The sequence below is a fragment of the Phlebotomus papatasi genome, chromosome 2 (genome assembly GCF_024763615.1).
Source record: "Phlebotomus papatasi isolate M1 chromosome 2, Ppap_2.1, whole genome shotgun sequence".
NCBI classification, from domain to species: domain Eukaryota; kingdom Metazoa; phylum Arthropoda; class Insecta; order Diptera; family Psychodidae; genus Phlebotomus; species Phlebotomus papatasi.
In genome coordinates, this window is record NC_077223.1 from 52,789,869 (window position 1) to 52,816,028 (window position 26,160).

General features: G+C 33.2%; 1 protein-coding gene across 16 annotated transcripts in view; it reads left to right on the forward strand.

Annotated features, from left to right (window-relative positions):
• Window positions 1-26,160, forward strand: part of LOC129801634 (guanine nucleotide exchange factor DBS) — a 102,523-nt gene that overhangs the window by 23,538 nt on the left and 52,825 nt on the right. For 6 of the 16 annotated variants that reach the window (XM_055846853.1, XM_055846858.1, XM_055846861.1 and 3 more), the window contains exons 4-9: window positions 3,752-3,907; window positions 3,975-4,240; window positions 4,780-4,900; window positions 4,971-5,279; window positions 5,358-5,567; window positions 13,197-13,370. In XM_055846853.1, coding sequence (XP_055702828.1) covers window positions 3,752-3,907; window positions 3,975-4,240; window positions 4,780-4,900; window positions 4,971-5,279; window positions 5,358-5,567; window positions 13,197-13,370 — 1,236 coding nt within the window. Of the gene's footprint in view, window positions 1-3,751; window positions 3,908-3,974; window positions 4,241-4,722; window positions 4,901-4,970; window positions 5,280-5,357; window positions 5,568-13,196; window positions 13,371-26,160 lie in introns of all 16 variants that reach the window. The other 10 variants (XM_055846851.1, XM_055846854.1, XM_055846855.1 and 7 more) reach the window with 2 other exon arrangements.

Below are 26,160 nucleotides of genomic sequence, written 5' to 3' on the forward strand. Positions count from 1 at the left end.
TCATGCGCCACCATGCTCTTACTTCACTCCCGTTAATCCTTAAGACTTCATACCCGTTCAACCATAGCACAGGGTCCGGCAAATCCTTTACTCCGGAATTGGATAGAGAAGTCTTTGATTAAAGTTACCACCAAAAAGTTCCGTAATAACCCGTAATACAGTTCCTACAGTTCCTCTTATTCCTTTCAGGGAAAAGATATGGCACCCATGTATCAAGTTTCTCTAAATACATGAAAGCTTTCCTAAATAGCGAAATGCGATCGAATTATTGTTTTACAAAATCTTAATAATGTTTTCAATTGTTATTTATAAATTTTCTTCTACTCGAATACCCACAGTAATGCCGTTAATGTTAGAGACCGTTTAAGATAAAGTTGATCTTTTCAAGAATAAATCCCTATATCGAAATTTTCCAAGGCAATTTTCAATCATTTAAACTTGATGTAAATAAACACCCAAAATGCTTTTTTTGTGCGGAAGTCCATCATTTAGACTTGTCCAAAATTCGACTAACATTAAATACTACAAAAGCACATTTTCGTTTCTTTACGTATTTTTGCCACTCGAATTTAAAATCTGAGCTAAAAGTAGCGTATAGTCTGTAAAATTCTGAATTAAACGAGAATACTTTATTTTCGGACACTTCTACTTCCAAGGACTTCCAAGCACTTCATTTTCAGCTGTACACCACTTCCGACCCTAATATTTTCCCCTTGGTTTTGTTCAATATGATCTCATTTTGACTTAACTACGGTGTTAAGTCTGTCGGAAACGCCATCGCAGTTTGCACGAATGTCAGACTTCTGAATGTCCTGCTATTCACGAGGAAGGGCTGCCTTCAGCTCATCGATACTATACTACATTTTAGTCTTAACCTTGATCAACAAAATGCCTCTTTTGGAGAAGTCTAACGATTTTGCATCCAAGAATATTGGGTGCTCATTGTGCTCCCAAAATGAAGTACGAAACCTCTTTTTAGCCAAATCTTATTCGAAGTGTGACTTCTGTGACGTTGTCGAGTCTTGATCGAACTTCCATTACTTCTTACAAAAATTTTTGTTTGTCCACGACTCCAACACTCCTTCCAGGACAATTTCAACAAACACATTAGCATTCGTTTTGACCAAGGTTGAGATATTAGGGTCGGAAGCGGTGTACAGGTGAAAATGAAGTGCTTGGAAGTCTTTGGAAGTGGGAGTACTCAAATATAAAGATTTTTTGGCTAATTATGTATTTTTCAGACTACGTTACTTTTAGTTAAGATTTTTAATTCGGGTGTCAAACTGAAAAGGTTTGTTGAAATTTTTAAGTTTGATTATGATAATAAATTAAGCAAATACACTCAAATTTATTATAGCTTAATTGTGTTGTAATTTTTCCGAGGAAATACTCAGTTAAATAATAATTTTCCTTAATTATTACAGGAATTTCATATTTGTGAGAATATGAGAAATTATGTTTGATTAAAATGATTTACAAAACTGTAATAATTAAAAAAAAATTAATACTTAGTGATTCTAATAACACTATCAGTGCACCTTTTTATTTATGTCGACAATAAAAATGGAAAATAAATTATTTTTTGCGAATAAGTACGTTCTGTTTCACTTGTTCCTCGGATCGGCACATTTGTGGTCGTGGAAAATTGCGCTCAGCGCCCTCATGTCATATTCACGGCCACTATTGGATATTTTTGTTGTGAAAGAACTATTTACAAGTGAAAATTTCATTAAGTTAGACAATTTTAGAAGTTTTTTCGTGTAAGGGTGACGGAAAAGCTTCACTGAAGCCTTATAGAGTGATTTGGATGCCAAGAAAACAGAAGAATCCTCATCAAAAACGTCTGTCGATCCGTGACTCACCCACTTCCGATCCGTGGAAGACACTGCATCCTTGCGTTTAAATTTAAACCGATATATTAGTCATTTCCGTAAATAAAAAGTGTAAATACACAGAAATAGTTAAATAGATCACTAATGTTTCAATTGACATACCAAATAGTATTTTGGATCTTAAATTTTCAGCTAAATATGGAGCATGTCTCTTAAAATTCCGATCCGTGGTACACTTTCGTAATGTTGCGATGAAGAACCTTGTCTGGATCAATTGTCGACAGGTGATGAGAAATTGATCTAATATAACAATAGCGAAAAAGATCCAGAAAAAATAGCCAAGCTTGTTGCAAAAATTGATTAGTAAATCATCAAAAACCGTTTCTTTTAATTTTAAAGAATTTTGAAACCAGAGTGAGATTCAAGCTTAATAAAAAGTGAAGATACGTATGAAATGCTGAATTAGTTGTTGCACTCGTACTTTTAGATTCTTGCAGACTTTTCAGCACAGTTTCAATAATTACAAACGAAATTACGTTTTTTTTAGAGACTCGATTTTCTAAAAGTAGCTTCACTAGTCTCTTAGGAAAATTCAAAATATGTTGATATCCCTTTATCTGGCGCTAGAAAATCAAATATAAGACAATTTTTAAAAATATGTGTAAAAATTAATTTCTTGAGATTTTTTAAAGAATTTCCTAATTACATTGTTTATCAGATTAAATAAATTATTGATTTTTAAGTATGAGAAGTGCATGAACTGCAAGAAGTGCTGGAAGTATTGCCACACTTTCTAGAGTATTGCGAAGTTTTGGAAGTGCGAAGGCCTCTTCCATACAAATCGTGGAAGTGCTTGAAAGTGGTGTACACATTTTTATCCAAATATCTCCCCTTTTTTTTGACGGTATAGCCTAAAAACCCCAGTGGAAAGCGATAATTTGTCTTCAAGAAAGTCCAAACCTTCAAATAAAGTGGTCCTTGACTTCCGGTGGTCATTCGAACGTCTAAATTATTGTATGATCTTTTCCTCAGATAGACACAACCATTTTGTTTGCACATCAATTGCTCAATTGAAAATTTTTCTTATCAGAAAAAGTGACATTCTGGAACTGACTATGAACGTGCAAGCGAATTTACTCTTTCGTCGAACGAGCGTAACTTTTTTTTGAGGCTCGACAATGCCTCTTCCTTTTCAGGATTTTTAAAGCTTCATACAGAGGTCCTTTAACAATATTTATTTCACGGTTATTTGCGATTTATGCGTCTCAGAGATCGTTTGTTTGCAGATGTGACGCAGATTTTGTTCAATTTGCTTCTTCACTTTAAGGACGATGACTAGCGATGAAGCAATTTTTAGATCTCCACCAAAGCATTTCAAAATTCTACTAGTATCTCTGTAGTACCAAGTTATGTCTCGAAAAATGGAAAGTTGAATTACATTCAGGGTTTTGAAGAGCCCTAACGATAGCTGCTTCCGTATTTCCTGCAAAATATAGCGATATTAAATTGTCACGTTTGAGTTACATTACGGTTTAAATTTTTTGCAAAGTTCGAAAAACCTCATTTTTTACCTATTTTTGGGGGATAAGGAACGCATGAAGGGTGAGGATGAAAAACTACAGAGGTTGGGTTCGAGATAGCGTCATTTGAGGAGGGGTCATCGAAGACCGGAAGTTGATATCTCTTACCGTTTGAATTTTATATGGGTCAAAAGACTGAAAAAGTTTTACAAAATATTATCGAAAATGCTTTTGTAGGCTTTCAGCCAATAAAATGAACTACCACTATGCAAAATATGAAACCGCTGTCACCAGCGGTTTGACAATTATGCGCTCTGAAAGTTGTTGCATTTTTTTAGCCACCCTTTATATTGGGAATTTAAGGTTTCTTTTTTTGAAAATATCGATGTTTTTCTTCAGGTGAGCTCAAAGTTCTTCAAGGATGAGTTCAGATTCCGCCTAATAGTGTGTTCAAGTCTTGAGGAGCTCCATGATCACATTTCTAAGACACAATTGACCAGTGATCTTGGAGGAGAGCTCACATATTCCCACCACGAATGGATTCAACAGAGAATTGTAGGAAGCTTCTGAACTTTTTTTTTTGATTGTTCAAATTTTTCTGACAATTTTTTAATTCTTACAGTGTTTAGAGAAATTTTCAAGTCTCACCCACCAAGTTTCATGCAATTTGGATTCTTTCATCCGATCCATTCATGACACAGAGTTTCCTAATTCTGTTGAAGCCACGCAAAAGCTTCTGGATGAACAAGGAGCTGAGTATGAAAAGTTGAAGGATGATATTCTGGCAGCTGCAAAACATGGAGAGGGTCTACTTGAAGATCTTAAGACTAGGGATGAAGGTGGAAAGGAATTTTCTGAAAGAACTGGTATTATTAGCTCCATTGAACGGTAAGTTAAGTCTTAAAATTAATTTGTAGTTTTAGCTTGTTCATTTATTGATTATTTCCTTCTCGTTACTAACTCTGCACTGGTTGTTTTCACTAAGAAATAATATATAGTTTTGGATAAGGGTATTTTTTTTATCCCTTATCATTCATTCCTTAATTGTTCATTTGGTGTTTTAGATTCATTCTGTGAGTTACATAACAGAACACTGATCATATTCATTGCATGTTGGCTGCCAAGAAAAGACACACAAATCCACCATGAAACTTTTGATGACAAATTAAAAAAAATACACTGAGATACATCCTCACAAAACACCGTAATAAGCTTTTGATATATTTATTCAAATTATATTAAGAGTTGTTCATTTGACAATGATAAAGAGAGCGGAAGATCAATTTCATTTCATGCCAAAAAAAATGCGCCTCATTGACCTCATTGCGATGTGTCTGACTCTGTGTGTATCGATCGGGTATACATCCCAGTGCAGGGAGTTTTTATCTAAATATACACCGTCTTGATGACAGTCGCGATTACCGCAGACTCCTGGTGCAGCTGGAGGAGACGGAGAGGCGATTTGATGAGTTCTGGAATGCCCATCTTACACGTCTCAAACATTGCTTGGAGCTGAGGAGATTTGAGCAGGACTTTAGGGAGTTACAAGTATGAGAATTTGGAAATAATTTCCTGCTGGAATACTTGGAGCTAAAAAAAAATCATTTGATCTTCCCAGATTAACTTCGATAGCCACCTAAAGACAGTTTCAGAGATGACAGAAATTGGAGAAACTGTCCAGAGAGCTGATACTCTTGTTAAAGAGACCAAGACGTTCCAGAAATTGTGCCAAAGTGATATTGATCGTGCTGAGGAGGTAATCTCAACTGGGCAACAATTAATTAGTGCTCGAGGTGCATGTCCACGAGAAGTTGTCCAACCAAAATGTGACGAATTGTCACGTGTATGCGAAATCCTGACTGAGCGTCTCTCACGCAGACTCGAGATTCTCGCCAAAAATCGCGATCTCATGGAGAGAGTTGAGAAAGTAAAGTTTCCCCCAAAAAAAAGAAAAACAGCATAAAAGTTTGAGAACCACAATTTACCAAAAAATATCTACTTTCAGGCGAATAAATGGTGTGCCAAAGGTGTTGAACTACTGGCTTCGCAGCGTATTGAAAAATGCTCAGTGTCTGCAGAGATTGCGGAACAGAGTCTTCAAGAGATTGTCCAATTCCTGGCATCAGCGGCAGAATTTAAACTTTCAAGTCCCAGGGAGTTTAAGAATGTCTTCCAGGAGAGTACGACACCAGAAACCAAAGCTCTTGTTACCCAGGTGAGACAATTTGAAAGTTTTTTATTTTCTTTGTGGCAAGATCTCTTTAAGATCGCTCGTGATCTTGATAATGGAGGAAAGAAGAAGATGTTACGCATTTTAAATGCCAAATATTTGCTGAAAAAATAAGCACCTCGACGCGATAAGATGGGACACCAATATTTACTTATTTTCACGTTTTTTTTTTTACCTTTACTCGGTTTTCATTGATATTATTTAGAGCAGTTTGAGGGAGTCTTTCCGATATCTTGTGCGTGTTTTCTTATACAAGAATAGCTCTATAAACTTTTGAGTTACACAGTAAAAAAATATTTTGAAAAAGACATTTTGTTGACAATAAAAATTTAAGAACAAATGACAAAATTTTACGAACATTTTTTGTATGATTACGAGCATTTAAAAACAAATGTTTGTAAAAGTTCAAAAAATGCTCGTAAGTGATAATGTTACGAACCTTACGAACAATGGCTTTAATTCTAAGACCAAGATCAAGATTAAAAAAAAATTTTATGACTTTGGTATTCTGAACTCAAAAAAATAAAGATCAAGATGTCAAATCTGTCAAATGTTTTGAAATCTTGAAATTCTAAACAAAAACCGTGTGAATTTCAAGAATTCTAATTCTGGAACTAATATTTCAAGGTTCTTTTATTTCAATTTATTTACGTGTCGAATAGGTCGAAATCCCAAAGTAAAAAATCCCGAAAAGCCAAAATCTCGAAGCCAAAATCCTGAGCAAATTTTCGCAAAATCAAAATTCCGAAAGCCTAAATACCGAGTGGGTCGATATCCTGAATAACCAAAATCACGAAACCCAAAATCAGGAATATGACGAAATCTTGAGTTGCCAAAATCCGGAATAAGTTAAAATCCCGAATATCAAATCTTGGTTTTAAAATTTTTTGACAGCTTGATATTTTGATCTTGATCTTGGTCTCAGAGTCTGAAAAAAGAGCGCGACGATATAAGTCCATATTGAATTCAGAGCACAGAGAAAATTATGATATTGATAAAAATTGGTTCTACATTATATAAATTGAATGTCGAAATTAAAGTTAAATTAAAGTAGAATGATTAAATTTGAATAGAAATTTTACAAGAACATTATATTCAGAGAGAAAATCAGTGAGGGAAATAAAATTTAAGGTTAAATACGACGGCGTCTCCAACGAATTCATTCAAAAACACAGCCAAAACGTAAAAAAAGAAGAGGAAGATCTTGGTCTCAGAGTTGAGGCCAATGTTTGTGAAAAGTGTACAAACTTTTACGAACTTGTTTGTACGTTACACGATTTACGAACATTTCGTAAATGCCCAGTACAAATTCAGAAATATTTACGAACAATTTTAAAATATATATTTTTTTTCTGTGTACTCGAAATTATTTATTATTCACAGAAGGTGGAACACTACAGTTCTTAATGTAAGAGTGACTCGACTGTTTCTCTGAATAATGTATCCAAGAATTCAGAGCTAGATTGTATACAGAGTATGGTCCTTTTAGTGTCTTCTAATACCTACCTCAAGTTGTCGACCTTGGCGGATTTTAAAGCTTATCACACCATTTACGTAATTCCCCTAGTTTATTTTAAAATAAATAAGTAAATATGAGTAAATACTTTAAGAAACTACTGAAGCAAGAAAAGAAGCGCTAAACAATGATAATAAGGAACTAAATGAAAAACCTTACTTACAAATGATTTGCTTTTTAAATAAGTAATGAGCAAAAACTTTTGTATTTTCTTCACATTTATCAAAAATAGAAGGATCTTAGTAATTAAAATATTTAATTGTTTAAGAAAATACTTTTTAATACATCTCTTCTCATGATGTAATACTGATCTCAATATTAGACAAATGCATTTCAATACTACAAAATACACTCTATAAAATCATTGAAAACGTATTTGAAACAGAAAACGTAAAAGTATTTTTTAAAAAAAATCGAGAATAAAGAGTGACTGGTGTATTTGTGAAATGTTTTATTTCTCGGACGCTTTTGTAACAACTGCCTTGAGTGAGGTCATATTGCAATATATTGTTGGGGTGTGATAAATGAAGTGCAATAACTGTGTTGTAAAAAGTGCATCAACAAAGACAGTGTTTTAGCTATGAATTTCCAAATTTTACTAATCTTTACTAGAAAACTAAAACTAAATGAACAATTTTGTGAAGTAACAAAGTTTATTATGAACCATACACGTTTTTGTCTTTTGCTATGAATTATGCTACTGGAATAGTTGCCCAAATGAGTCATAAACTTTGCCGATTCACTGTTGCAAAATAATCGCAAACGCTCCCCAAATGAAAGCAATTGAAGGTGACAAAATTGAAAATAAACTCAAATCTCCTGTGGTTTTTCTTGAGCAAGAGTCTCATTGTCAGAGTGTATCTCTATTATTAATATTTGCAATTTAATATACAAACACGATGTCTTTCGTGCTTTTTCGGTTTGTGAGATATTTTGCCTGAATTCTTGGATATTTTTATGTATGAGTCTCTCAGTGAGATAATTGCAAACGTAATCAGCGTCATGCGCTACATATTTTTTTTCTCCCAAAAGAGCAGTCGAGAGGGTGGAAGAGTGACTGAAAAAAGTTTGTGTCCACTTTGTGAACATTTCATTAGATAGTCAGTGGACAGAGAAAATTGTGGTTAAAAGCAATTACATATGGTACTTCTGGTACATCAGGAGATTTATATAAAATAGTGAAAATTCAGTTGCAGATGGTTGTGAATAAAAGTTTCCACTTGGTTTTTAAATGATTGTGAGTGATCAAAAGAAGCTACTAATTGAATGACAATGAACCTTGTTTATTTTCACTCCCTCAATGGACAATTCCTCAGTAAGAAACTTATGGTGAAAAATAATACAAAATTTTCTGCATACGCCTCAGCTTCTTCACAAGATGAAAGAGATACAGAAGGAATCGTGTTTGTGATTTAATGATCTCTCGAAAAGAAACGACTTTCACTGCTGAAGATGTACCAAAGCGTAAGCCATCGTCTTTCGTGTCTTTTTGAGCCTCGAAGATATAACACTGAAATATTTCCGATCTTTCTAATACTCATCTTCTCCATCTATTCCAAGTTCATTTCGAGACTCCTAGTCAAACTTTTTTTTCTCTTGCAGAAGAAAATATAAACATTCATCGGAAAGCTTTGCGTGCTTCCCATCTTGATTTATGGGCAGTTTCTATCTTCAAATATTTGTCAGATATCATATATTTCAACAATTTACACTTTTACCTTCATCTTCCTGGCTCTTTATGGCAATTTTATTGACTTTGAGGCACTTTTGTTGTGATTTTCTGAAATTGTTGAATTCAGGAAGTCTTTCGCTTTGCGTTGATTTGCGTACGGACTATTATTTGAATATTCCTTTTACTGATTTCAGAATATTGATAAATTAATAATTTATGCGTAACTTAAGTGATTTATATCATCCAATAACTGGATCTAAAGGCGTGGTGTGTGATTTAAAGTAAATGACATAGTAAAGAAATATCGAAACTTCTCTTATGACTTAAAATGTGTCGCAAGTGACTTTTCAAACATTCTAGTTTGAGTCAGTGAATTTAATGGTTTTTTCTTTCATTTAGATATGGAAGGCAATCTATTTATTTTTTGGAAATGGAAAAATAAAAAATAGATAAAGCCACTCAACTTATAATAAGCGAGTTTGCAATATGAAGGCATTAAAAATAAACTCATGTTCGTTCGATTTAGTTCAAATTTTGTAATTATTACAAACATTTTCAATTTGTAATTTGTGCAAATTCTTGCTTTCAAATCCCATTATAGGTAAATGTGGTCTTTTAGAATATATTTCAAAATATGATCAATCTGATCGAAATCGATACAGCTCTATTCTGAGGCGACTAGAGTGATTGATAAACTGGTTTAAATTTGGTACTCATGCAATGTTTGCAAAGCGTTCAATGTTTTTGGAAGAAATGTGTGAGAAACGTAGTTTACCAAATTAAAAAAAAAAACATTCTGTTCACAAATTCTAGGATTGCATAGTATTTTTCCCGCAAAATAGAATTTCGGATAAAAACTGGTTATAGCTTCATAACCGTTTATTATCGGTTTTTAACCAGTTTGAGTTTGAAATGATGCAAATTTGTCAGAAAATTCAATTCCCTTCAAAGAGTCTGGTTATGACACCATTCGATTAAAACATACCTTTTCTAGAGCATTTTCAACCTTCAAATTTCCTAACTAAGAATGAATCTTCTGACAATAAGATAGTGTGAAATCTTACCGTCGATATAGTCCATCAAAATTATGAGTTGTTTTTCGACTATAGTACCCCAAGGGGGATCACATTTCGGTAAAATTTTGAAATTCCGAAGCTCGAAAATAACATTCAGGTGTTGATCCGATTTTTAGTCTGATTGTAGCAGACTTAGCGACCGAATGGTAAGGAATGCCAAACAGAGGTCAAATTCTCGAATGTAACGAGCCACAACTGGTTTACCGTCTATTAGGTGAAATTCTTAACAATCTCACCCAGGGGAAAGTGCTCTCTCTTCGAACGTTCATGCCTTCGAATAATGTGAATTTATTTTGTTTTTCGTAAGAGATTTACACTAAATTATCACGGAATTATCAACAATTGATGATAAGCCAACTAATATTTAATAGAAATGTGTAAGTCTTTTAGGAAAACTAAAAGAAAATTCACATTATTCGAAGGCATTAACGCTCAAAGGGAAAGCACTTTCCCCTACTATAATCCTAACAAAATTTCATGTCCTCCGATCACGCTCAAACTTTGTCAAAACGTGTTTTGACACTTCCTGATCACGAATATATGGGTGGTCAAAGACCGTTCCCGTCCGTCCGTCCGTTCGTAAGTCCGTCCGGTCTTTGGAGCTTAATAGCTCCCAAACTAAGACAGATATCGACTTGCGGTTTTCGGCAAAGGTTCTATATTGGGTGAAAATTGCAAATTGGTGCATTGACCTCTTATCCTCTTAGCTCCCACCCTATGGCATCGATCGGGCTCACATTTTTGTATGGTATAGCTGGGCCTTAGAGCTTTCGATCAATACCAAACTTAAGGTCCCCTGACTACCCTGATCCGAACCACTTCCCCTTCTAACATCAAGAGCTCATACAACCACAGTTAGCGGCGCTATTATTAAAAAGAAAAATTTTCTAAGTTAAATAACTCAAAATATCCTTTGTGCATTGGTCTGAAATTTTAGTATGTTGTAGCCAAAAAAAATACTTAAGTCGATCCATAACCCCTGACCCGAGCTATGAGGGGTCAAAGTTCGAAAATTAACCGGCCTCTATCTTCGTTTCTAATAACCATTTTGATCTAAATTGTGAGTTTTTGGTATTGTCTCGTTGAGCACTTTTAGATGGAAGTTCAAAAAGTCGCCACAGGAGGCGCTGCGATAGCGTCAAAATTCATCAAAATTCAAACTCATTTTTCTCAAAAATGCCATTTTGCAAGTTAATGAAATTTTAGAGTGTTGTGGTCTAGCCCATGTAGTTTACAAAAAGTGGCGTGGATTCGCTGTGGTTAAAATAGAACCGGAGATATGAGCATGAGGGGTGAAAGTTCACAAAATTCAAAACCTCATATCTCCGGTTTTATTTGACCGATTTTAACGAGTGAGTGCGAAAATTAAAGACCTCGCAAAGCACTATAACTTTCTAGAACATTTGGATTTCGTAAGATCAACGCTAGAGACGCCACAGTCGAAATAATAATTTTCATGATATAACCTCAATTATCGGATATTTCTAGAGGAAACTGGAATTTACCATAATGTAATTTAGCTCAGCAAAACTATTGTTAAACTAAATAAAATATTTGTAAGGCCCAACTTCCTTTAGATTAGAAATATGCGAAAAAATTTATATGAACATAACTCCATGTCTTCAAAATAGCCCCACCACCCCTATATTATATTTTACTGTTTATTTATTTTTTGCCATAATCATTTAAATGGGTGATTGAATTATTCTTTAGATCTAAAAATTATTCTATTACCTCTGCTCAATTTTGGGACAGTTTTAGATGCTGTCTGGACCAATTTTAAACATCAGTATAGCGGAGATTAACACTAAGCCTACCGATCGTTTTTGGTAGTTTTTCGGTCAAATGAAAAACCGCGGAAGGATAAGATACTCAACAAATTTGTCTTGGAAAAAAGCAAAAAAAAATAAATTTAAAACACTGAAAAATATATAATATTACATGCATATTTTCAAAAATTCATAAAGTTTGATAGTGACATTGTACCGTTTAAATAAGTGTTATTTTTAAACCGGTCAATTTGAACGGGTCTTGGTAGGTTTAATGTTAAGGTATCTTAAGTCATGATTTTATTTCTAAGCGGACTTAGTTTGAATGGGTCCCGGTCAAAATCCCGAACGCCAAAATCCCGAAAGCCAAAATCCCGAACGCCAAAATCCCGAAAGCCAAAATCTCGAATGGACCAAAATCCCGAAAGCCAAAATCCCGAATTCTTAAAAGTGTCACAGCTACTCCCACGATTGTACCCGCGCTTGCTGTATGCAAAGGGAAATCTTCTGTGTCTTGGGAAATTATTCTAAACATTTTCCTCCATATAATTTCATTCCTTTCAGGATTTAGAAAATTCGGGATTTTGGCTTTCGGGATTTTGGCCTTTTCGGGATTTTAGTGTCAGGGATTTTGGCTTTCGGGATTTTGGCTGCCACCGGTTTGAATATATGGGAAACTGGCGCACCACAAAACATGGGGTAGCACCGAACAGTGACTTTTATTTCAAAACTACTTCACTGAGAAAAAAAAAACGGGGGTGCGATTAAATTTTTCCCTCATAAATTTAACACTTTTTAGGTGTAAAAATATATCAACATTTTTAATTGTTAAATTTACACCTTTTTAAGGGTAAAAATAACATGAAATAGGGTAAATTTAACCCCTAATACACCTAAAAATCACAATATTTACACTGATTTCGGATCAATACTGCAGGGTAAAATTAACATTTCCGGAATGTTATTCTAACTTTTTCGGATTTCTCTCATCAGTGTTGGACTATGACGACCATTTCTGCAGTAGACAAGCATCCCTGTAGAGGTTTCTTCTTCTGAAGTTTAATACTATTTAAAAAATCTCAGTGTTCTGTGCTACATAGTGTTTAGTGGTGCCCCAGTTTCCCCTAGTTCATATTTGTTGAGTAAAAAAAAATCTCGGATGAAAGCTCAGCTACGTGAAGCTTCCGCAGCTTTCTTGACTATACCCAAAATACAATAGTGAAGAAAAATTCGCGGAGTGCTCGACTTTACGACTCCTTATAATGTTTTTTCTCTAAATATTGTAAAAAACTTTATAGATATTTTTCATTTGAGTTTATATCTTCTCAGTTGATAAACCTCTGAGAATGCGAAGTATTTGGACTATTTAGCAGAAATAGAGTGACACAGAAATAAATTCACGAATTCACTGAAGAAATGCTGAGAGGGAGAAATATGCACGGCATTGCAGAAAAATGTTGTATATTATCAATTGGGTTTTGTGTTTGGAACATCAAACACAAATTTATCATTAAGTTTACAAATTCGGATATTTAAATACTTGAAAAAAAATTGATTGATTTTTGGTGGGAAATGTTACAGGTTCTGCAAAGGATTGACGATGTATCTTTGATGTGTGACAAGAGAGTGGCAAGTTTGAAGAAATTGGCCCTCAAACCACCTCGTCCAGTTCAGACGGTGACTCCTGAACCTGCTGTACCCTTGCAACCACCTGGAGGAGCTCCCCATCCCTTTCGTACTAGGAAATCGCCCAAGGTGAGTTAACTTTTAGTGTCACAGATTCACTTTCTTCCAAGCAGAAATTGTGTAATAGAGTGTGTGGCCCAAGTGATAAAGTTACGAATAACACATCGATATTAATTCATTTTTAATATCATCGCGTATATGAGCAATTTTACCTCTCTCTTTCACACACAATTTCTTAGGTGTTTTTTTATATGCAAATTCCTCTGATGAAATTTCTACTATTTATTTCAACTGATCACTCGTCTCTTCTGGATGAGCTTTCGCTCAAGAAGAGTATGTGTGGGACTATTTTGGCGGGATTGTGCAAGAGAAAATTATCATTAAGAAAAGGTGGGAAAACCCTCAAAAGTGTGAGTTATTATCGCGGAAATTTGATGTGCCTTGTCACATAAATATTTTCCAAAAAATTATTTAATTTTCCAATCGGTGAATTTCTTTTTTTTTCTTTAATTTCGAAGGTGGGCTGCTTGATGGGTTGTGCATTGTGTTAACTTCGAAGTGTGATATAATTTAAAAGAAATTACTTGACAATTTCAGTAATACTAAAATTTAATTAGCTTGTTTCCGATCACTCACTCGAACGTGATATAATTTCGTGAATTTACTGGAATTTCAGCGATTGTTAACAAGAAATTGTTTCTCAAGACGATAATGAGATACTCGAGCGAAATATTCTTGCATTTTAAGACCATTTTTTATAGCAAAAATATTAATAAAAAATTTAAGTTGAAATATAACTAACCCGAATATGTCGTTGTAGTGTAATACTTTTTTCAAGTCCAATTTAATGTTCATTTATAATATTGACAAAAGATAATGAAAAATCCAGATAATTTTGCTTTTTATTTGACTTCAAGAAAAAGTCATTAAAATGCGGAAATATTTTCTGAGTACTATCCAATGTTGAGAAAAGTTTAAAAACAGGTTTCATTAAGAATTTACTACTTTCTTTTATAGAAAATTCTTTTAATAGAATGGATTGTCTAAGAAATACCTAGTGACTCATTGATAAAGAAAGGTTTATAAATTTTTCAAATTCATTTTCAAATGGAAAAGCCTTTTGGGATGGTCTATAAGTGAATCATTGATGGAGTAATTTATTTTTAAATATTAGAGGTCACTTTTTGCTTTCGATGAAACATACTTAAAGGCAAGGCATTCCATCAGGTAAAGTCATGAAGTTGCCCAGAAAAACTGTTCCCTGCTCTTGGGTTTGCTCTTGATCATCTTTCTTGGGCTATTAAGCCATAGTAAAACAAGACAATTACACATAAATTGATCTTTTTTTTTCAACAAGAGCCAAGAGACAAATGACTTACGTACAAAAAGTTTACTGGATTAAATCACGATCAGTCGTTTCCTCAGCTGTTGTGGGTTGAATGCTCTCGGAAGTTCAAGAAAAGGCTCAATTAGAGTAGACTTTCGCGTCTTAACAGAAAAAGAAATGTCGAAGAAATTTTACTTAAACCCTGAGGATGATCTGCAAATACTTCCTCATAATTCTCAAATAGCTTATTTGGCCACCCATTGTGAAAGAGATTTCTTTCATTGCCTAAATTTTATTACACCTCTTCGTGTGTATATTTTTTTTCTTGTCTCTGAGGAAGTGGCGTTGGTCTTGAATTTATTCGGCAAATTGTGTAAGACTTCTTTCTTCGGAAATGATCAATCAATCATGGGAAATCATTCAATAAATCGCGTGATAGTTTTCAGCACTTTTGGGCTATCTTGCATAACGCCAAATATTTCTGTGGTCGCACGAGCTCTTTTGGTTGGTTGTGTAAAGGCTTTAACACCTGTCTATTTCGATAATTTAGCACTTTTCTTTAGGCATCAGTTCAGCTCATCCGGGAGACAGATAAAATTGATGTACCTAAGTGTGTTTTTTTTTGTTATTTCACTCAACTTCCGACCATTTTCTCATCCCATTTCTTTGGACATTTCTTGAGCAATTAGAGAAATCGCTAAACACCGAAGGTAATGGCCAGAAGATCCATCATGATCTCCATAGGGAAAAGTGTGTGAAAAAAAGTGATAAAATCCGCAATTTTCATTTTCATTGTCCCTCCTCTTTGGGGGCCCTCTTGGTGACAATTTGCAGATGTACGATTTACGTCCATTTAATTGCAATCTTGTGTAATGTGTAATCAAGAAGCGTGACGAGAATTTCCTCCCACGTGATGATTGCAAAAATTTCACTGATCTTTTCCTCAAAGGTGCGTCCATATCAATTTCATGAAGTGTCCAAAAGAGACACAATGTCGTTGGTGACAAAAATATGGAAATGGCAGCAATTAATTAAGTGAAAGTTACACAGAAATTGCCAAGCAATTCCCAATTGGTGTCTTCTTGACTTGGGGAAATTGCAACGAAAAATTCATCAGAAACAATTGTCATTGAGTGATCTTCTCAGGCTTCGATCTTCACACGCACAGTTTAAAAACATCTCTCGCAGACTTTCTTTACATGAAAAGGTGTACATATCGCTCATTGGGAATGCATTTAGGACACGCTCTTTCTCTCCCCAGCGAGAAAAATTTTTCCTGTTCATGAAAATCTCTATATACATTGCGCTTTTCCACCACATTGATATTTCACGCGGGAAATCAAGCGAATTCTGCGTGTGCTTTGGACCGTTGTTTTTTTTTTAAATTAGATTTGTCATGTTTGCTTTTTTTTAATTTTCTATGGATCAAAAATTAAATTGTTACGGAATTTTCTGTTTTTTTTTGTTCATAATTTATTAAAATAGGAAATAATTAATAAAACGCTGCTTTTCTTTTAATAAATCAGACCTATTTGAAGAACTTCAGTAGCTAAATGAAGAAAGCACACTAATTTGCTTTGTTAGTACAAGAGGTCCTGAGTTCGATTTTCACTTTAATGCCCAGCGCACAATAATTTTTGTTTGTAAACATGTTTTTAAAATTTCCCATGAGTGTGAGCGAGATGACTAGATCTAGATCTCGCTCACTCTCATTGAAAAGTCAAAAACATGTTTACAAAACAAGAAATATTGTGCTTTGTGCATAATCCTTACGTGTGATAAAAAGAAGATTTAGATTTTTTTTAACTGAAATAAATAAATATCACATAATTGAATAATTTACACAGAAAAAATATTTCGGAGAAATATTCGGAAGTGTTTGAATTCGCACTGGAAACTTACGAAATGCTCGTAATGATTATAACCCTAACTATAACAAGTTCGTAAGTTTGTACGTCTCTTCACAAACAATGTTTGTACTTGACGAGCATTTTTAGTTAAAGATTTGTTCGTACATTTTTGTTAGACTGACAAAAATTTACGAACAAATGACAAGATTTTACGAAATTTTTGTTTGTTGGTTTATAAACATTTACGAACAAATGCTTATAAAAGTACAAAAACTCTTCGTCATACGAACAATGTTTATGAAAAAAATACAAACTTTTACGAATTTGTGTGTAGGTTATACAATTTACGAGAATTTCTTAAGAGTCCAATAGGAATTTTCAAACATTTACGAACAATTTAACGAAATATCTAGGGTGAAAGGAACGTCTATTGACACTTTAAGAACTCGTGTCAGCACCTACTGACACCTTACTCTGTACCATTTGGGTCATTTGGGATACTAAATTTGAACATCTTTGTTTATAGTAAAAGGTATATTACAGAAAAAACGTTATATTACTTATATTTTACTAGATACATTAAATAATTTTCAACATTTTGACAAAAGTGTCAATAGGGGTTCCCTGTCGAACAGACGTTCCTTCGACCCTACTCTAAAAAATATTCGACAAAACATATTCGAAAATGAAAGAAATCCTAGAAGCCGTTTTCGAAATAAACGAAAAAAACATGGTGTTGGAGGGGAAGGAATAGGGTATGGGTAAAACGAAAAAACACTGTCTTAGATAATGTTGACTAATGTGGGGGGGTCGTCGAAGACCGGAAGTCTATATCTGATATCTCTTACCGTTTAGACTTTAGCCATGTCACAAGTTGAAAGAAAAAGTGGATTATTTTAACTGCTCTCGCTTTGAGTTTGAGCGGCATAATTGAATTATCCGAAGCTCCAATCATTCGAAGGTACTACACTTCTTCGTATACCTTCTGTTTTTCTAGGTTTTACCTAGCTGAAAACATAGCGATTGAAAAAGTTCTTTAAAAGAGGAGAAAGAAAAAAAAATTATATAAATTTTTCTAACCGATATTACTTGTACTTGATATTATTGTACTTGATCGTAATTATTTTTTTTAATTCTGTAAACTATTGTTTCTATGTTAAGGAAGTAAGGAAACACTTTAGGCTTTGGAAGAGGCAGAAGTCTCTGGAAGTCAAATTGAGACTGAATACGATGGATAAATCAAGCAGTTCGTATTTAATAATTTAGTTTCGATTTTGAATTCAAGCAAATTTTTCTTAAATTGTGTAGCACCACTTTACCACGCACTTTTATCATACTCTTTTGCAAAATATGTCGTACATGATTATTTCACATAGTTAATAACATTTTGAACCAATAAAATAAATAATTTTAAAGATTTGTAATGTTGTATGCCTTTTGTACGTTCACTTATATGAATCATCTTCAAATCTTACGAAGCACCGACCATAGAAATAATTTACTCATTTAAAAACTGTAAACTGTAGTGCGGATTTCAGGTTCCTAATAGTTGCAAAACAGTCATACAATAACTCTTGAAATAACTCGATTATCATTGCAATAAACGAGTAACAGTGTGTATGTGGCATTTATTTCTGCATATTTATTAACTATTCTAAAAAGGAATATATTTTTTAAAATTAACTGTGCATGAAACTGCCCTATCTTCGTCTATTCTCCATAAACACTGACTTAGTACACTGAGAGAAATCCGAAAAAGTTAAAATAACATTCCGGAACGGTGGCAGCCAAAATCCCGAAAGCCAAAATCCCGAACGCCAAAATCCCGAAAAGGCCAAAATCCCGAAAGCCAAAATCCCGAAAGCCAAAATCCCGAATTTTTAAAATCTTGAAAGGGATGAAATTATATGGAGGAAAATGTTTAGAATAATTTCCCAAGACACAGAAGATTTCCCTTTGCCTCCAGCAAGCGCGAGTGAAATCGTGGGAGTAGCTATGACACTTTTAAAAATTCGGGATTTTGGCTTTCGGGATTTTGGCGTTCGGGATTTTGGCTTTCGGGAATTTGGCTTTCGGGATTTTGACCCGGAAATGTTTATTTTACCCTGCAGTATTGATCCGAAATCGGTGTAAATATTATACTGTTTAGGTGTATTAGGGGTTAAAATTACCCTTTTTATGTTAATTTTACCCCTAAAAAGGTGTAAAATTAACATTAAAAAATGTTGATATATTTTTACACCTAAAAAGTAATGAAATTATGAGGAAAAAAAGTTAATCGCACCCCCATTTTTTCTCAGTGTAAGGGAGATATAGATTATAGAAAAATTAATGACTAATTTTCTAATGAATGAATAATATCCTGCTGGATTTGATTGGAAAATAATAATAATAATAATAAGAAAAAGAGGGATAAAGTACAGTGAAACTCTTTAGAAAAAAAAATTTTAGAATGTAAAATTTTAAAGGGTAAAATATTATAATATTAAATAATTAAAAAATCAATAACAAGTGCGTTAATTTTCTTAATTGTTTTTTTTTATTGTTTTATATTTTTTGGTGTTATTTATGTTCTTTTAATAGTCAAGTGCTTAATAAACTAAATTAAATTCACACGAATTTTGACATTGAACTTATGCGTAATTCATGAATTTCTTCGAGTGGAAAATTATCCATTTTGCACAAATTTTCAGCTACTTTTGTTGAATTAAAATAAATTAAAAATGCTATCAAATTGCTACACAGAAAGTAATGGACTGTTTATGGCTATTATTTTAGATGTTTTCTTTTTTATTTAGATTGGAGCTTGGGAAATGAATAGTTAAATGAAAATTAAAGAGTGTAGTAGAGTAGATGAGGCTGAAAGAGACTCAACGTGGTCAATTAGGATATCTCTTTCACGGCTATGGTGCCCAATCGATCTTTTACGATCGATTGTTCAATGAGAAGAACACGTGTTGCAGTAAAACGCCTCTTCTGTTAGAAAGATCATTAAAATTATTGATTGTTTGTGACCTTTGGAAGATATTTCAAACACTCTGTACATTTTATTATTAAACTTTTAACTGTTTCCACCTCCCGCAATTTCTTAGATGGACTTCACTATGGCCAAAAACATTTTTTTTTCTCAAGCATTTTTGCAACTGTTATGTTACAGATTTGTTTTTAATTGTAAACACTCAACAGTTAATTTTCTTGTATGGGTTTTTGTGGCTAATTTTGAGGGAATTACGAGTGAACTCGAGCACTTTTTGGTTAAGCTCGACTAACACAATTTCTCTGGACACTGACCTATTTCCCAAGTTGAAAAAACAAAGAATGATTACTCAAGAGTTTTAATATGCTACTCTGACCTTTGTAGAAAAGAAAGAAAGAATGTGCCAAACCCAGGCAAAATTCTTAATGTGTTAGTTGAAGAACAGTTTTAGCAAATTTGAATATCATTATTCTGGGTCGATATAGAAATAATGGTATTATTCTCAAAAAAATGTCAAGAACAGCTAACGCCTAGAGAGCCCTGTTGTCTTTTTCGTCGCTAATAACTGTTTTCATCCCACTTGAGATTCATCCATTTTTTTTTGTATCTTCAAATTTCCCATATTCTCTCGCGAAGATTTGCTTCGCAAATGACCCTCGATGACCACCACGAGCGAGAAGATGTGAAAGAAATGCAAACAGGATTGGAATATAGGTCAAGAATATATCGTCTCATTTGCATTCCATTTTGGGAGACACATTCTGGTCAAGATCAATGACTTTTGAAGGTTATTTTTCGGAGACTCTTGGGAGTTTTTGGCCTCAAATAAGAATCATTGTCTCCCACCTTTCACGCGACATTAATTGATTTATTAAAATACAGGCCAATTGGATTTTTATTACAAGAATTTTTTTTGGGTCAATATATTGACCTTTAGAATAAAATGAAAGGTTTAGAAGAAATTTTATAATCAAGGCATCATTCAATTGTTATTTCAGTAACGAAACACGGTTTAAAATGTTTTTTTTTTAAGAATAGAAATTTTTGAAAAATGTCCTATAAATACATTGTAAAAGACCTTTCTCAAATAATTCTATATTTTGTGAAATACATTAAATAATTAAACTTATGGTAATGCTTACGTTTTAAGAAGCGGTATTGTTCTCTAAAATATCTTTTTTTTTTTAAGTATATTGTTTGCGCGAATTTTATGGTTAAAAATCAAATTTCTTCCTCATTAGATTTTCCTTGCAATAGATTTATAAAATATGCAAATAGGAATTAAAACTAATTAACATTTTATCGAAGTGCAAAATCGTGATTATTAATTGCACTATTTTCCACGTTGTTAACTATCAAGGTAAGGGTAGAGAGTGTACTTTAGAGAATTAACTTTACTGGCTCCAATCACCACTCTTATTTAATTGGCTTTCAATAAGTTTCATTCTTGTCTATAATTTCTCACCTATTTTAAAGACAAGTTTCTTCTGAATTTGTTCCTGCTAGTGTTCCTTCTCTGCGTGATTCTCAAGTTGAATTCAATTAAAGATGATTAGCAGTGTTGTCTGCAATTTATCCTGTTGGAGATCTCCATCAATCGTTCAATTTGAAATCAACGGCAAACCGTGTATGACCCAATTTGTATTTGCATCTCCATTTTACAGTTTATCTGCATATAAAGTCTTAGAGGTCTTGAGAAATAGCGCTATTAATTCCATGCTGCACAATCACACAATTTTCTTAACAGTCCACTCTCTTGGGGAGATGTCTTGCTGAATTCTTGCGTGTGCCATTTGTGGTGTTCTTTTTCTAAAATCCTCCTGGAGGCAGAACCAGTTTATCTAGTCGTAGTTTCCTTAGTAACACCGTCACCTACCTTTTGCTTTGCTCTGAAGATGCAAAAAAAATCCTCAAGCACCGGTTCACCTTCTTCCCTGTCCCGTTTGATGAACAGGAATCAAGTCAATGTGACCCGTTTCTTGACCAAATCCCCATCCCATTCGCAAATTTCAAATACCAGGAAGGAGGTATTACAATTCCAGTTCTATTGCACAAACAGTCCAAGATGTGTGCAAGATGGATTGTAATACAGTTATAATGCGTTTCTCAGTTGTTTTCTTGGACTTTTCTTGGTGAGTTCTGGGAGAAGTGCATTTAAAAGTAAACTGATTTATCTCTCTTTCAACTTCGAAATTGAATGTTGATCTGCACAGATATCCACATTTCTCATGAACAATGTGCGAAAGTTTAATTCATTTTCTTTTGTGAGCAGTAGAAGTAAAAGAACCAATAAAAATATTCTTGATTTTTTTTTAGATATAATACTAAATTATCGTATAAAAATATTTGATCGAATTTTAAACTAAATCGTTTATATTCATTTTTTGAGCACTTAGTTCAATGTTCCAAGTACGAGGGAATTCTTAGCACAAGGTTTTGGAGTAAAAAAGTACCATGATAAATAAAAAAAAAGCTTTTAGAAAAAGGCATAAAAAGAATTATGGCAAAACGGGCAAAACTTAGAGGATTGGTTGATTGCTAAACCATGTAGAACCTCAATATATCTTTCAACTCCCGTATAATCATGATGCATCTTTAGAATATTTCGCGTTTTGTTTACGAGTGGCTTTTAGAAAATTTATTTTCTACAATAATTCTAGAGAATTTACATCAAAATGCAGGCAATCCCCCGGCAAAAGTGGGTTAAGAATGTTTCCAAAATGTTCAATAACAAAAAAGAAACAGTTAAGAGAAAGATCCAAAATCACCACAAATTTCAGATATATGCTGAAGTAATTTGTTTATCATGAGACAAATTGAAAATATCTTCAGGTGTTATGCAAGTAGCAAAGAATTGCATTTTAATCACTACTTGACTCTCTGTGTGGTGAAAGATGGTTGAAACGGCAATTTCTCTCGTTAAGACAACTTCCCTTTTTGGCCGAACACCGTGGAATTTTCTATTTTTCCATCAAACCAATGAAAAGCGTCATCAGTGCTGCAAAAATGCAATTTTCTCTTTCGTCAAGCATTGGCCGTTTTTTTTAACGAGAAAGAGATCGTCAATCAAAAATCAATTAATTCACATTCAAATTATCTCGCGGAGAAGAATATTGAAATCAGTGGGAGGTGATCAACTTTCAATTCCATTGCATTGATCACCCAAAAAAAAACGCGATTATGCACCATCACCAATTAAACACAATTAGCGGCTTGAATGATTTATTGCAGAAACCCATCTAACATTTGATCTTTTGGCAGTGTTAATGAACTTCAGAATCTACTATTTGCTGTTGCCATTTAAAGCGATACAAAATGATTCTCAAGATGAAGAGTCAATTGAAAGTAGCTGTTTATTAAATAGTGATTAATTGATGGAGGAAATATACCTATTTTTGATCTTAAGAATCCCATAGTAAATGGTCTGTGTGTAATTTCATAGTGATTTTCGTACAATTGGCTATTGATGCTCATATAGAATATTTTTTTTTTAACACTGAGGCGATTCTAAAAGGTATTTAGGCAAACAAATGATAGGGAAATTAAAAAGAAAAGCAATAATGTATTGCAAAAACCTTTTTCTTATTTTTTGGATTTTCTTTTACAAAATGACAAAACCGTTTATTTAATTACGCATTTTGATTGTCGTTGTAACATTGCACAAAATGCATTTCAAATAAAAATGTACAAAAAATCAAGTGTAATATTATTAGTTATAACATTTCAAAAACAGGAAACAATAAAAAATTAAATTTTTGTTATTAAAAAATAAAAAAAACTTCATTTTTTTCTCTTCAAAAATTCAATGATTAAATTAAATAAATTAAATTAAAAAAATCACTGATTTTATCTCCTTTGATCACATGAGAATTGTGTCAATCAAACGGTTTTAAAACTCTTAGGCATGGAAAAGTTACAACATTTGAAACATATTTTCTGAATTTTCATTTCAAAAATTTTAAAAATACAGCTTCTGTGATATGATTTTCAAAGATCTTTAAAAAAAAACATACTTTTCGATGGACAAGATTCTGAATGTATTTCAAGAAAGGTCTCATTCATTGTAATTTAGGGATTTATCAATTAATTATGATATTCCCGAAATTCATAACGGTGCTGTATCTTCTTCAGTCTTTCTTTGTTATACAAAATATGTCATAGAATTCTTTTGAGTAAATACCTTAGAATTTTAAGTCTGAATAAGAAACTGTTCATTCGAGAGTTTTTTGTCAGTTCATTCTCCATAGGTTTTAGAGATGCAGAAAGTCCAATAACTTACACCAATTTGCCGCAAAAGACTGAAGAATGTTTCTATAATTTCATTCTATCGTTTTGAATTTTTAATAATTCTCTGGGAGAGTTCTAATTAGCCTATTTCCCCCCGACTGCAATCAATGGTCGATGATCAGCTATATGAATGAAATTATCAAGATTGTGTAAATTATTAAAAATAGAGAAATATTTTTTTTCCTCAAAAATAAAACATTGTGGCTCACAAGCTTGCTCGAGCCCCAGCGTGTTGTGCAACAGTGATTTTTTATTTAGAAAACTAAAAAAAAATATTTAAAAGATTTTTGCGAGGAGGTGGTTCCCGCCAAAAAAGAAAAAAAAATTGAAAACATCGGGTATCTCACTCAACGATAGAGTCAAATAGAAAAAAATCTTCCCAAATCGAAATGGATCTTTTATCAAAATGGATAGAAATTGATCAATTGAATATTTTTTTGAATTGAATTTGAATTTATTTCGTCTCATTCTTGACCTTTCACACCCCCATGCGTCAACCGCCGTCTTAGCGTTGATTTCAACCTCCAGGACCAAACGGTGAAAATGTCCTTTATCTGGTTGTATGTTTCGCTTAGAGTTTAGAAGAAAAATAAGGAAAACTTTTAGATTAAAAAGTGTATAGGGTAAGTGTGCCAAATTTCGGCATAGTTGCATGCAAGCGTCAAAGTCTCAAGTTTGAAATGTAATATTTTTAATACAAATTGATTTTTTTTTATTCTTTCTTCTGAAAGAGTGTTGCTTGGAACCTTATAAAAAGTTTACCATTTTTATTTACTCTAAAATAATTCTTAATACATTTTAAAATGAATAAAAATATAGACATAGTTTTGGTACCCTATTTCGGCCACCTTCATTCTCATAGTTCCTTGCCCTTCGGGAATACTTCCAATATCTTTTTCACGTCATCTCGTTTGTCGAAGCTACATTTTTTGTTATTCTTTTGCATTGTATAATCTCTAGAGTACGTAAAATCTAAAAGTTCATGGAAATTCGAGGAACAAAAAAGGTGGCCGAAATTGCAAGCTGGTCGAAATTTGGCACACTTACCCTACGGTGGCGTTTTAATAAAAGACGTGAAATTCAATTGTTCTTTTTTCTTTACCATACGTCGATTTGGTTGCGATACAGCAAAGATTATTTGATACTAGAATCAAAACTCGTTATGCTTTGCTTCAAGACCCTCTCAGTACTTAAAATTCTTTCAGAGGCTATTTTTTCCGGAAATTCAAAAACTGCACGTAACGTATGTCAAAGCATATTCTAAAATAAATGCTTTCCTTCAAGTAAAATAGTTTTTAACTGAACACATAAATGCCCGTTCTTGTTTCAAAAGCTAAATCAAGAGCTGTTTCTACAGAGCTCTTTTCTGCGTGGTTCTGCTCCAATTTCATCCACAATCTTCATCTTCATCTGAATATTAGCTGATGATAATTCAAGCCAATAAGAATTTGGGCAATATTCTTTTATAATTTCAAGACAGAAAATGAAAAATTGAGAGTCAAAAGGCCATGAATGTAAATGTTTAAGAATGGGTAGTTATTTGAAATTGTAAGTCATCATGATTCTCTCGTAAATGGAAGAGAAAGAAGTATTAACCGCTAGAATTTCAGTGCTCGGGATCAGTTTCAAATAAGTGCCCATGGGATTTGTGAAAGGTAGAGGTAGAGAGATGGGATATATCCAGCAATGATCTTGTGTAATTGGCAGACGGTGAATTTGTATCGCCGTCTCTTATATAGAGGAAATTATCAATAAATCGGTCTGGAGTTCAATTCACTTCTTATGGATGATTTTCTTCAAAGAACCGTTCAACACTTTGATGAACTTTTCTTTCTCTTGTTTTTCACTAACCGCCTCGATCGTATAAGAAACTTAAAGAAAAATTCCTCCACAATTTTTCATCTTTATCTTGAGAGAGTATGAGAGAAATCATCAATTATTTGACTTCTTCCTGAAAACATTGGAGTTGTTTGCCAAACTGAAAGTCAACGAAACGCAAAAAATGAAAGGCAAACGCTAGATTTAGAGCTTCTTGAGCGCATTTTTCTCACAAATCATTTGGTTTTGCGCAGAAGCCTTTTCAGCAATAATTTTTTAGACAATGCCATTCATCTTCATTGATAAAAACAATTACAGTGCAAAAATTTTTTAAAGTGTTTCTGAGCCATCATTTGCGAGGAAATTATCACTCATCATTAGGAAGATTTTCTTGAGTTGCTATTGTGATTGATTGATCTAACGATTTCATGCAAAATTAAATTTTTAGTTTCAATAATCATGGATTTTAAAATACAAAATGAAGTTTAATGGGTTAAAAATTAAATAGGAAATAATATATCTTTTAATTTTATGCTAACGTGAGTCATATTCTTTAAAGTGATTTTTTTTATTCCGTCTTTGAGAAACTATTTTTATTAT